The sequence below is a fragment of the Takifugu flavidus genome, chromosome 5, assembly GCF_003711565.1.
Source record: "Takifugu flavidus isolate HTHZ2018 chromosome 5, ASM371156v2, whole genome shotgun sequence".
NCBI lineage: Eukaryota > Metazoa > Chordata > Actinopteri > Tetraodontiformes > Tetraodontidae > Takifugu > Takifugu flavidus.
Window position 1 is genome coordinate 12,988,174 of NC_079524.1, and position 13,345 is coordinate 13,001,518.

General features: G+C 44.4%; 1 protein-coding gene across 2 annotated transcripts; it reads left to right on the forward strand.

Annotated features, from left to right (window-relative positions):
- The first annotated feature begins 4,537 nt into the window (after nucleotides 1-4,537).
- adam28 (ADAM metallopeptidase domain 28) lies at nucleotides 4,538-13,302 on the forward strand. Of its 2 annotated transcripts, XM_057033742.1 has the most exons (23): nucleotides 4,915-4,977; nucleotides 5,650-5,789; nucleotides 5,977-6,065; nucleotides 6,139-6,215; nucleotides 6,331-6,409; nucleotides 6,522-6,598; nucleotides 6,917-7,100; nucleotides 7,175-7,237; nucleotides 7,316-7,387; nucleotides 7,464-7,633; nucleotides 7,952-8,033; nucleotides 8,280-8,413; nucleotides 8,493-8,670; nucleotides 10,704-10,793; nucleotides 11,192-11,387; nucleotides 11,455-11,557; nucleotides 11,625-11,787; nucleotides 11,881-11,961; nucleotides 12,089-12,179; nucleotides 12,356-12,452; nucleotides 12,526-12,622; nucleotides 12,690-12,785; nucleotides 12,903-13,302. In XM_057033742.1, exons 2-23 carry the CDS (start codon nucleotides 5,690-5,692, stop codon nucleotides 12,933-12,935), a joined length of 2,352 nt encoding a protein of 783 aa, XP_056889722.1. In that variant the 5' UTR covers nucleotides 4,915-4,977; nucleotides 5,650-5,689; the 3' UTR covers nucleotides 12,936-13,302. The 2 variants fall into 2 exon arrangements, with proteins under 2 accessions (XP_056889723.1, XP_056889722.1); XM_057033743.1 differs by lacking the exon at nucleotides 5,650-5,789 and having other exon boundaries at nucleotides 4,538-4,977.
- Nucleotides 13,303-13,345: the final 43 nt, after the last annotated feature.

The following is a 13,345-nucleotide window of genomic DNA, read 5'->3' on the forward strand; positions in this document are numbered from 1 at the left end:
CCTGCTGCACCAAACCATCAGCAAGATGAATGTTGGATGTGGTTTAAACATTGTGTCTTTAAAATGAGGAATGTGAACTTTAATGTGATCTTCTACGGATTATGCTGATCGGTATGGTCTGATTCTGTGAGCTCAAGGAAGTTTAATAATGTTGACTCAGCTCATTTTGACATGGCAACTGAGACAGGTTCCTGCTTCTGTCTGGTTCAAACCGGCTGTAGTTTAGAGTAAACAGCCCCGAGGATGAGCTACAGCAGCGGAGGGACCGCTGGAACACAAGCAGGTCTGATCAGAGCGCGATCCTTGTGACCTCACGTGGATCCATCATAATCTGTGAGACCACAAAGGGCTTGAAGCTCGGGAACTGGGCCAGCGGCGTTATCCACTTTTAGGACTCAAACGTGTAATTCTGATGGAGATATCAGGGAAGACTCTCCTATGAAGGACAACACCCTCCCCCACCCTCCCTCACCCTCTGCTCTAATTTCTACAGCATCACGTGGAAAAAATAAATAAAATCCACGTGCATGTGCAGCACAAACTGATCTGAAAAAAAACCCTTCATTTTGTACGCGTGTATTCATGTAGAGAATCTACAAATGACAAATGATCCCAAACCCAAGAGATGAATGTTCAGATGTTCCAGGATGTTTTTTTATGCAGAATAAAAATGCATTTAGATGACAACAATGTCAGATGATGAAGCTTTTTCAGGTGAGCATCTCAGTGTTCCTGACTTGTGAGGTCATGTGTGTAGTTTGGTTTTTTAACCTCTAAATTGTTCCCAGGCCCAAATTACATGCCCCAAGTGGCAGCACCCACACAGTCCCACAGCCTGTCTGTGGAGAGCTAGCCCTGGTTTTCTTTTGAACTGCTGCAAACTGGCCTCAAGCAGAGCCAAAGGAAATTGGTCATCAGGGTAAAGGAGCAATCTTCTTCACATATTTGCTGTGGCATCTGAACCAAAGTTACACTGTTGCTATGAGAGACTCAGATGAACAAGGATGGAACCCAGGATGGTGCAGATGTCTGCAGCTTTGAGCTGACATCTGACTGGTTTGATGGTGTGATATGGATCTCTGCCTGTGGGGAAACAGCAAAGTCCTTGTCACTGTCTGTGGAGGTCAGGTCAGATGTGATTAGTCCCACAGTTTAATTGTGTCCGTCAATAAACTAATGTTTTTCCAAGAGATGCTTCATCACGCAAACCATCTGCCCTGTGGAGGGCAACCATCCAGGCAGAGCAGATACAGGACAGAAGGTCCAAAGCAAAGCAGAATCCATGGAAGCTGTATGACATCAGTCCACTAGCAAAATGTTTACAGAAAAACTTTTATTACTAGATTTGTAAAGGGTGAATTTGGATATTTAACATTAATGTTGCCATTTGATGTCCTGTGACAGGTAACAGGTTAACAATCACATCTAATCAAGACACAACAAAAAGAAACATTAAACATGACGGCAATAAAAATACATTTATCATAGACATACTAGGCTTGACTGAAAATTTGTTTCTCTTGTTTGTCTTTTCTGAATTTTTACATTTTCTCTCTGTCATCTTCATTCATATCATTTATATATGTCATTAGTAGTAGCATTAGTATTCGTAGCAGTACTAGTAGCAGTAGTGATAGACCTAAATCTGAAAATATTTTAAATGTTCCTGGTGTAAATTTAGTTTTTCGTTCCTCAGGAGTGGTCAGAAATACAGCAAGAATGGCTATCAAGAAATGATTAGGCACGAAAATAACTTGCGATTAGTATTGCGGTTATTGGTCATCTGGAGGTCCTGTTTAATGTGCTTTTAAACATGATTCTTGCGCTCCCTTGTGGTGATATTGCGAAATACATATCCGGTGAAAGTCAAACCCGTTCGTGTTGATTAATGGAATTAAACCCTCGACAATCTGAGTATGAAACTATCCAACTCAGAGAATATATTAAAATGTGCTCAGAATCTATTTTTTAAATCAACGTTTATTCAGTATACACAATATAAACCTGTCAAACATGTTTCAATTTAAATTCCTGACGACTTCCAATAATTCATCAGCAACGTAGAATAAATGTTGTAAGTTAATAAACATTTAAACACGAATTATTTTTATCCCTATTCTTGTCACAGTTAATAGTTTTAAGCAAACGGGTTTTATCTTCCGCTTGGAATCGATTGTTTTCCCCGGTGGAATTTCGGGGCTACACTTCCGGGTCCAGTTTCAATATGCGAAGATGAGTTGTTTTTACTCCTAAAATTTTTTAATTTTTTTTTAATATTTGAAAACGGTCTTTCAGAACGACTGCTCTCCGTGTGACGTTAACTATTAGACACAAATAGACAATATGTCAATAATTCAGTGTTTTTTCGTAAATATTTTCATATTCCATTTGCACCATCGATAACAAAACCCCGGAGAGCTACAGAGTTACCAAGCAAAGGAAATGTTAGGATTAATCCCAAAATTTTACCTCCACCTGGCTGCCACAAGCGTGAACGTTGCCGTTATTTTATGTACATAAGATGGTCTAAACACAGTTTTGAATGAATGGGGTGAAAGGCTCCAGATCAGAGTGTGTGTTTGCAGACAAGATAACCGACGCGAGTCTGAACTGTCTCTTCAGAACCAACCATTATTTTCAGTGGTTGATTTTAAATTTAAAGCTGTGTTTTTCATTACGAGTGCACTGTAGTTTAATCCAGGGGTGTCCAAACTTTTTGCAACGAGGGCCAGGTTTGATAACGTGAAGATGCCCGGGGGCCAGTAGATCCTTCTGATGTTTTTTTAACCAGAAAAGTTACATGCAAATGTACACTATTATAAAACAATTTTCATTGTGACAATTCTCTTTATTTTTCAAATGGCAGTGTAACCAAATATAAGCCACTCAGGCAGATGTGAACAACTCTAAAAACACAATTCTGCCTTTAATTCATATCTGGAGAGTCAGATAACATTGAACACTGAACTGTATGGAATACCTTAAATTTCCATGAGTTTGATAAATGTAATGCAAAGTTGTCTGTTATCATTCAAGTTTAAAAGAAGTAAATTTTGCTCTTGTCTTTTACAAGATCTACAAGAAAGGAGGAATTACATTTTAGTGATTTATTTATTCTGTTAGTGCCAGCGGGCCATAAATAATACATTGTAAGACTGAAGTTGCGGGCCGTATGAAATCTGACCGCGGGCCGTGATTGGCCCCCGGGCCGGACTTTGGACATGCCTGGTTTAATCCAATGACAACCAGGGACAGCGATCTTAAAGTGGGATTAAATTAATATCAGATACAATCGCAGTGACAGATATATACAAACATGAAATGTATCGACTTACATACACACTCATACAGAAAATATACAGGTTGGCAGATTGTTTGAGAGCAGAAATAATCTTTTATTAAAAAATAAAAATCTGCAAAGCCCTCAAATCTCCAGTTGCACAAGCATTTCCTATTTGTATTTATTTTAAATTTTCTTTACGTATATTTGTGTATTTCTATGAAACTTGCAAAAGCACCACTTTTATATTATTATTTATGAAAGTACAATCACATTATAACACAACATCAATGTATAAATGTCTTTATTTTAAAATGCAGATAAAACCTTTGCTGTTTAACATCATAACTAAAATTTTTTGTTATTCCGTTCGGTTGTAATTCTCAAGACTGACTGTCAGGTGTCATCGTAGATACAATTATCCAACGTTCGAAACACAGAATCATGTGACTCAGACAGTCAAATGATGACGTGATGCGGCCTATTTAACAAAAAAAAAGCTACAACGCATTTTTTTTAGGAACACGCAGATATACTGAACCTAAAGATGAAGCAATTTTGAAGCATGCTGAAATGTGATCGTTTCATCGGGTGCTAACGTGGTCCGGTACCGCTTACTTGGTCAACTGGGAGGAATTTTATTGAGCGGTAGTCTATAGAATCCTTTATATAGTAATATCCGTTTACAGTTAAACGTTGTATTACTCAAAGGCTAAGTGACTAAATGTCAACGCGTCACTTGGAGCAGCACGCAAGTATTACCGGTACATGACACACGCCGAGACGTAGCTGTGATGAATTAAATTTTAAAAAAGTAATTTACATTTCACTGTTTAACTGAATATGGATTAATACATTTGGCACAAAAAATCACCTTACGACCAGTCTAAATTATACTCAGGAGGACAAAACCCTCAATGACCAGTCAACAGGGGGATTAAGCCCAACAGAGACACTATAATGCTATAGAAGAGATCCAGCAGATGAAGCAGTGTGAACGCTTATCTTCCCCCCGTTCACCTGTACCGGATGGGCTAAAACCACGTCGGTATATTCAGAACTGGTTCATCTTTAAACACAAGAATCCAGAGTTGAACTCTAGACAAAACCACACCTGTGGGGACCACAACCTACGCCCACTCACTGCACGCGCGCATTTGCGTCGACAGTCAGCTGTCCACGTATTCGATGCGTGACACGCGCCCACTGAAGTGCAGAACTGTCTGTCTGTCTGTCTGACTGCCTGCAGATGCGAGTCAGACTTTGCGGTACGGTGAGCCGCGTGACAGTGATAAATGTTGAAATGTTGCGGTCCGTCAGAAATCAGAACACAACGTCTGTGAGTCAAACGGCTGATTTATTGCAGAAACTAATATATGGAGGCAAATTTGTTTTTGACTGTCCAGTTCATGCAACCTTTGACTTTTTGACTGCGCAAAAACAGTTTTTCCCGCATTCCCGCAGAGATGCGTGTGCGCGTCCAGACTGGTTTTAAACTGTCTTGGCTCATCATCGTGACTGAGAGGTCGGGTCCGGGGGCGTGGTCGGGGGCGTGGTCTCAGAGCAGGAAACTTGCAGGTCGGAGTATATAGGCCCGTCGGCAGCGCGGCGCGGCTTGATATCTGTCTGCCAACCGAAAATGACGCCGACGCCCCTGCTGTGGCTCTTCATCGCCGGCGCTTCTCTCCGACTTTCAGGTGAGTCTCTGGATCCGGTTACCTGCTCTCTTGGTGGTGGCTGATTAATAACTAAAGCTGCAGTCTTGTGAGACAATAAACACTGGCTTTCGGCGCTGTGGAACACCTGAGCAGGTGTTTTGGTGGAGAGTGCGGACCTCCAGCAGTGTCTGGTGATCATGGTGGGAGTGCAGGTGATGGTCCCACTCAGTGGGACTGAACACATCGAACTCAGGTGTTTGTCTACCTGACTGACTCAGGCGGTTGACTCACTTCCTGTTACTCAACTTAGATTGGACCTCCTTACCATGTCGGGAAAATTCAGAACATTTCATAATATGAAAAAGAGGAAGAGAAAATAAGACTTTAAAAGAGCCAGTTTGACTCTTCTTTCAGCTTCTTCTTTTGTTGATGGATGTGTTGAAATTTCAACAAAACCCACGTTGCATGCAAGCTGTTAAATATTGATTTTTGCCATTTTGTTGACATGACATCAGCTCAAATGTACAGATAAAAGTAGACAAAGAAAGCATTTGACATAAAAACACTGATAAATGTCTGTCAAATATTAGGAGTGTCATTAATAATATTAGGCTATCTGTAAAATAGTTGACAGTAACATTAATAACTGTCACTACCCACACACACACTTGCAGACACTCTCCCATGTCCTTTAATGGTGCCTTTATACAGCAGCTCCTTAACGGTGAACACTAGCTCTGCCTGGTTGAAGATGGATCCAGCTGTGATGCTGCTGATATGTTTAGTTCTGCTGCTGAAGCCTGGGTTAGCCTGGAGGGCTTTATTCAGTGTGGCTCCTCAAGACATTTTGGGTCAGCAACTTTAAACTAAAATTTCTTCCCGCATTTCAATGAACTAAACCTTTGGATATCAGAAGCCGTAGAAACGTTCACGAGACTGCTAATAATGTCCTCGTGTCCTTGTTGTCCATCTGACAGGATCAAATTAATTACTGTAACTTCATTATTTACTTTATGTATTTTACGTGTGTGTCCACAGAGAGCCATAGTCATGAGTTCGGGGAGGTTATGCACTACCAGGTGGTTCGACCTGTCCGACTTCACTCGCTCAGAAAAAGAGGCACAGAGGTTTGTTAGCGAGAGGCTGAATTCTGACAGATGTGGTGCTAAAGACAGAGTTTAATGTACATTTCCTGTGTAGAGTGTCAGACCAGAGACGGTTAAATACGCCATGACTTTAGGAGGAAGAGACATCGAGATGCATTTGGAGAGAAATGAGTGAGTTCTTTATCCACTTTAGAACCACTTCCTGTTTTAAGTTGGTGGGGCCTTTGGTCATTGGCTGAGATTTTATGGCTTTTCAGTGACTCAAATGACTAAATTTCTTCACCAGTGAATTACTCACCAAAGATTACACTGAGACTTACTACCAAGAGGATGGGAGCCGTGTTACTGCAGCACCAAATGACATTGTAGGAACTTCCTTTTTCTGAATCGCATCAGATCACGTTGACATGATCCTTCCCCTTCACAGACTGCCAACATGAACATTAACCTGAGGTCTGTCCTGCTTATCTCTGTCAGGATCACTGTTACTACCACGGGAGGATCGCGGGCCACAGCAGCTCATCCGTCAGCATCAGCACGTGTGACGGACTCAGGTGAGCTGCAGGCTGCTGTTTAAGCTCAGGAGGGAACAAAACCGTATGAAATGGTCATCAACGTCTCCATCAGGAAATGCCAGATCGACTTGTTAAACTGGAACTCACCAGCAAACAGGTCTATGGCGCTCTAGAAGTGTGACCCACAGGGTGGTTTGGATTGTAGCTTTATTTACAGAGTAGAGTAGCAACAGTTAGTGACCAGCATGCCAGAATTAGCAGTGGCATGATTTACCAGTCTGCTGCCATGTTAATGGTTTTATTGGTTTTTTTGGTTGCTGTTGAAATCTGGTGGATCTCCTGCTGATCTGGGCTTAGGGGGTACTTCCGCACATCCGCTCAGAGGTACCTGATTGAGCCCCTGTCAGGGGGTGACGAAGGCAACCATGCTGTGATGACCCTTAACGCCGGCAACTCCACGCCACGCGTCTGCGGCGTCACCAACACCAGCTGGAGTGAGGACTTTGAGCCCCCGACAGGACGCAGCCGCTCCAGATCAGGGGTAACAGCCTTTCCTGTGACCTTCCCGTAAAAACTGCAACGTGACATTGACAGGAAGTGTCTTGTCGCCGGCAGGGCTTTGGCATCGTCCAGCAGCAGAAATACCTGGAACTCTACCTCGTTGGTGATTTTCGTATGGTAGGATGGAGGTCTGGTTCTGGTCACTAATGTGAGCGTTTGTGTGATCAGCTGCTTAACGATGTCATCCCCTTTCAGTACGAGAAGCTGAAGCGAGATCAAAATGCAGTGAGGAAGAGGATGTTTGAAATCGTCAACTTTGTGAACATGGTGAGATTGAATTTCTGGGGGGGTTCTTGTGGGTCTTTAGCTGTGGTCACCTCTCATCTGCGCTCCTGCTTTACAGGCCTACAAACCACTGAGGACCTTCATCGCTCTGGTGGGTTTGGAGATCTGGTCCAATGGTGACCAGATCTCTGTGACCCCCCCAGCTGGTGCCAACCTGAATGCTTTCATGAAGTGGAGGAACGATGAGCTGCTCAAGAGGAAAAAGCACGACAATGCTCATCTGATCAGGTCAGGCATAAAGAACACAGATTTCACAACTTAAACCACTCTAATTTTGCATGTGCCAATAATTCATGTGTCCTGTGTAAACCAGGATGTTGCCCCTCCCCAACCAACGGAAACACAATAATGCATTTCTCAAATAAGTTATACAGCAGACAAAGACCAACAAACCTTATTATAAAAAAAAAAAAAACTGTTGGGGCCTGGGCCTGCTACAGGTTTCTTCCTGTTAAAAACAGTTTTTCCAACACTACTGGCTATAAGAGACACTGGGTAAATAAAGTGGAATTGATCTGTAGCAACCCATATCTGCTCCTCTTTCAGTGGTATCGACTTTGAAGGTGGCACCGTTGGGCTGGCTTTCATCGGCACGCTTTGTTCTGGTCACTCCGTTGGCGTTGTACAGGTGAGTTCTCCACTGGGGAAAAAAAAGGGTTCAGAGTCCAGAGAGGTGCAGGGCGGGGGAGGAGATTTAATTTAATACTGGTACTAACCAACTTCCATGTAGTTAATGAGTTACCATCAAAACAAGTTCAGACTCCATCAGTCCAGGATGTGTAATTATGGCAGGAAGAATGATACAAAAGGAGAAACAGACACCTTCCTGCTCATTAGAGCAACATACTGATGAAAGAATGTAATACTCCTCCAGGATCACAATGACCGCGCCATCGCCATTGGTGCCACCCTGGCTCATGAGATGGGCCATAACCTGGGCATGAACCACGACGACTCCAGCGCCTGCGTGTGTTCTGGTGACAGTTGCATCATGGCTGCAGCGCTCAGGTGAGACGCAGTAAAGGTCAGTCAGAGCTCCCTGATCTGCTCAAGTCAAGATCCTGATCTCCTAAACCTGCTCCCTCAGCTGGAATATCCCTCGCACCTTCAGCAGCTGCAGCAACAACAACTATGAGAAATACCTGCTGAACCGCAGCCCCACCTGCCTGCTGGATAAACCAGACTACCTCAGCATCGAGGCCCCTGCCGTCTGTGGGAACGGCTTCAAGGAGAAGGGGGAGCAGTGCGACTGTGGCACCCTGCAGGTAAATGTGGGGGACACGCCTGACTGACACAGATTTACTTTACCCAAGCACAAATGCTGGGAGGTCAAAAGTCAGAGTCCAGAATGATTCCTAGTAGGTCTTGACACTCTGGATCAAACTCAGCTCAAGTCAGCGTGAAGACAAACTCCATCGTCTCCTGCAGGAATTCTCAAGTTCACCGTGTTGTCTGATCTTGAGTCTGAGCTTTGCTTTGACATGCAGCTGTGTGTGTGGTTGTGTATCTGTGTTTGTGTGCGTGTGTGTATCTGTGTGGTTATGTGTCTGTTTGGCTTTGTGTTTGTGTATCTGTGTGTGTGTTGTAAGAGCAGAAACATTCCTGTGATTTGATGTGTTATGGGATTTGTCATCTTGGCTGAATCTTCTCTACAGTACAAACTTGCATACCCCTCCTCACCTTAGCCCCTCCCCCTCTGTCCAGATGTTTAGACTTGTTTTTGACACCGCTGGTATTCTGCTAACCAGAAATTTGTGTTCACACACACGATTTGTGGTTAGCAGAATACTGTGTGTGTGTGTGTGTGTGTGTGTGTGTGTGTGTGTGTGTGTGTGTGTGTGTGTAATTTTTCCTGCTGGAGCATGCAGCTGGAGAGTCCTGCTCTTCTCCAGAGAGCTAAAACTAGAGCGATTCTGCAGAAATCTGAGTGGTCATAACATTCTCATTTGAGCTCCTCTTAATTTTGTAAATGAACACCTTTTGCAGGTTGTTTCATTTTCATTGTTCAAGCAGCAAGAAATGTGAGAATACAGTGAAATCAGGGCCAACTCTAGATTTCTAGATGATGCATGAAAGAAGTTGGATCCTACAGATTGAATGTTCGATACATCAAATGGTCTTTCAATCTACCGGTACTTGTAGATTAATGTACAGGAGTAGGACGGAACTTGACACCAGCCATTATGCATCGTTCGCTCCTTTTACAGTCATGAAACCAAATACAGGAACAAAGAGGCGTGTTTTAAGATGTAATTTGCTGATTACAGGAGGCTCTTTTGCAAACGAAACACTTAAATCCACAACTGCTCATGCATTACGTATCAGAACACAGTGTAAAAATGTAAGTTTGGCTCGATCAAATCAATCTTTATTTATATAGCGTCTTATATAATCAATATTGTTTCAAGGTGCTTTCCAGAATCGCAGGGCCTAACCCCAGACAAGCAACAGTGGCAAGGAAAAACTCCCCTTTAACAGGAAGAAACCTTGAGCAGGAGAGGAGAGGAGAGGAGAGGCACAGAAACACACACAAAAATACACTATTTATACAGCGGGACCGGAGGTCGTCATGCAGCTCCGAAGGCTGCGATACCTGTAAATGAATAGAGAAGGGGGGGGGGGAAACTACACAGGAATCAGCATAACTAGTCTGCTTGATGAAGAGGATGAAAGGAAAGGAAAGGAGAGGAGAGGAGAGGAGAGGAAACCATGACCCAGTGTGGTGACAGAGGCCTATCAGGTGATCATGTTTCCGGACCCCGGCAGCCTTGGCCTATAACGGCATAGCTAAGATGTTAACCTAATGATTAGACAACCCCCTAAGTATGATAAGTTGTCTGTCTATGATAGTAACTGGGACTACAGAATTAGTAACAATAAGCTTTTTCAAAGAGGAAGGTTTTAAGCCTAATCTTAAAAGTAGCAGTGGAGTCAGCCTCCCGTACCTGGACAGGGAGCTGGTTCCATAGCAGGGGGGCTGGTAGCTAAATGCTCAGCCCCCCATTCTACTCGTAGAAACAATAAAAATGGGGCAGAACAAGAAGTAAGGTAGAGCTGGAGAATAATGAAAAAAAATGAATCTGGCACTAGAAAAGACAATGTGCTTCTAAATATATAGATGAAGTCAGCGTTTCATGGTGCACATTGAGCAGTTTTTAATAGGTGCATGCTAACACAAACCACGTAAATCACGAATCAACCGGTGATGAATGAATAAAAGGGTGATAAATAGCTGCTGGATTGAGTGAAGGTATTGATGCTGTTTTCTACAACTTATGGCCTAATGTCACCCATGCAGGAGTGCACAAACCCGTGCTGCAACGCCACCACCTGCAGGCTGACGGAGGGTTCGCAGTGCGCAGAGGGAGACTGTTGCGACAACTGCAAGGTGAGGGTTCAAAACCAACCCGGGGCCCACCAGAACCAATCTGATGCTGCCCTCTGTTGGAAAATTGTGGCAGTACAAGGTGCCTTAGAGCTGAGAACGATTACCACAGTAACGATGACATTTTGACAACTACAGCGCACGGAACTCTCAGTCCAACTGATAATACCCTCACACACAATGTCTAACGTGTGTAGAAAGTATTTAACACGTTACACTTCCTATCAGTACAGTTCTTATGTTCTACATGAATTTACATTAACTTTGCTGCCTCTGAAAGGCCATATAATGTTAGTTCTCCAAAGTCTTTATTAGCTACATTGCACCAGTTCCAGTTATTGGAATTATTTAAACTCCGAGGCCATCAGATCTTTGTCCAATGACCTTGAAACACCGTGCAGATTGCGCCTCGTTCCAAGGAGTGTCGCAGGAAAGAGGATGAGTGTGACCTGGAAGAGTACTGCGATGGGCAGAAGGCTGTCTGTCCAGAGGATGTGTTCGCTGTCAACGGCCTCCCGTGCGAAGAAGGTCGGGGATACTGCTACAATGGCAACTGTCCACAGAGGCCAGACCAGTGCGTTAAGATGTATGGAGTGGGTGAGTGTCCATGGCAATTGATTTGTTTTCATTAAAAACCAGCGTCCTGATCCTCTGTGGTCATCAGGTGCTATTGAGGCTGCAAGATACTGCTACGACAAGAACACCAGGGGAACCTACTTCGCATTCTGCAAGCGAACAGCTACCCAGTACATCCCCTGCCAGGCGGAGTGAGTTGGCCCCAGGTTAGGACCTCCTGTTGAGCTGGGCGCGTGCTGACCTGCTGTTCTCTCGTAGAGACGTGATGTGCGGCAAGCTTTTCTGCCACAACGGGCAGGGCAACCCCAACTACGGCCGCATGGTCCAATTCGGCAACTGTAAGGCCTCCTTCTTCGACGATGAGGACCACACCAAAGACTACGGACAGGTGGACGCCGGGTCGAAATGTGGCGATGGGATGGTAGGCACACACCGTGTGTGTGTGTGTGTGTGTGTGTGTGTGGGCAGGGGGCTACAGAGCTGGATCTAACCTTGGACCTCTGCTCTTCACAAGGTGTGCAGCCAGAACGAGTGCGTGGAGCTGAAGACGGCTTACAGGAACACCAATTGCTCAGCCAGATGCTCCGGTCACGCTGTGAGTCCACGCCATTTGGGACCATTTTCATCAATAGTTACTACTGAACTAACAATTCTCACATTTCCTTTGATGTGTGAAACGATGCGCGGCGACATTGATTGCAACATAATGTTGTGTTGCTTAGGTGTGTAACCACAAGAACCAGTGTCAGTGCATGCCCGGCTGGATGCCCCCCGACTGCACATCCGAAGACGGACAATTCTCTCTCTCCAAAAGTAAGAGCCGCCACTGTGTGTGTGTGTGTGTGTGTGTGTGTGTGTGTGTGTGTGTGTGGTGTGTGTGTGTGTGTGTGTGTGTGTGTGTGTGTGTGTGTGTGTGTGTGTGTGTGTGTGTGTGTGGCCACTGCCACCGCCTCCTCCAGGAGCAGCTCATGTGTGTTGTGTGTCTGCAGAGGGGGTCATTGGTGTTGCCGTGGCGGTGATACTGGTGCTGTTGGGGCTCGTCGCTGCTGTTCTGGCCTTCCTCTGGAAAAAGGGAAAGATACCGACGTGAGTCAGATTCATCGGGAGTTGCATCTCCACGGTTAGAAAAGTGTCATTCGAGCATCCGTTTGATTACCAGGATGCACGCTCAGAGGAAACCGGCCCGACCCAGAGAACAGCCCGGCACCCGCCCGTACACAGCGCCACCTCCTGTCCAGTTCATGCAACCTTCAAAGGTAAGAGCGGTGTGGGGATTTCCAGTGTTATTGTTGGCTGTTGTTTAACCTCAGTGACATGTTTCAGCCTGCGGTTGTGAAGCCCAGAATAGCTCCACCTCCACCACCCCCCGCTGGGAATAGACCAAAACCTCTGATGCCAAACTACATGGGTGCACGTCAGGTAACATGTGCCTTATTTGTCTCTCTCTCTCCCACACACACACACACACACACACACACACGCGCACGCACGTTCATGTCAGTGCTGGTGCTGATCACCTGGGTCTGTGTTGTCCAGGCACTGAGGCCAGTCCCGCCACCAAAGGTCTGAGGTTCCAACCAGCACCGCAGCTTTCCATGGATCCACATTAAGGCACTTTTGCAGTCTCAGTTCACAAGTTGTATGTTTTTATATGTTTTTATGTTGTTGGTGTTTCATGGTTTTATATATTTATATATTTTATAATGATTTTGTTACCTGTGAAAATATGTCGGGCTGATTCTTCCCAATTGTCATCAGATTAAGAGCGTCAGTGACCCAGATTAGTTTCAGATTATGAAGAGTTCAGCTGGTGTGAAATAGAAACATTTCACTTGCAAAAACTGTTGTTTTAGCCCAATGTGCAGATGGAAAAGCAGCTTTGAGCCAAGGCAGGAATGGAATGATTCTAAAGCTGCAATAAATATTTTAGAATAATGGTTTGAGTTTCTGAATTTATCATCTGTGGGAGGATCAAAGCT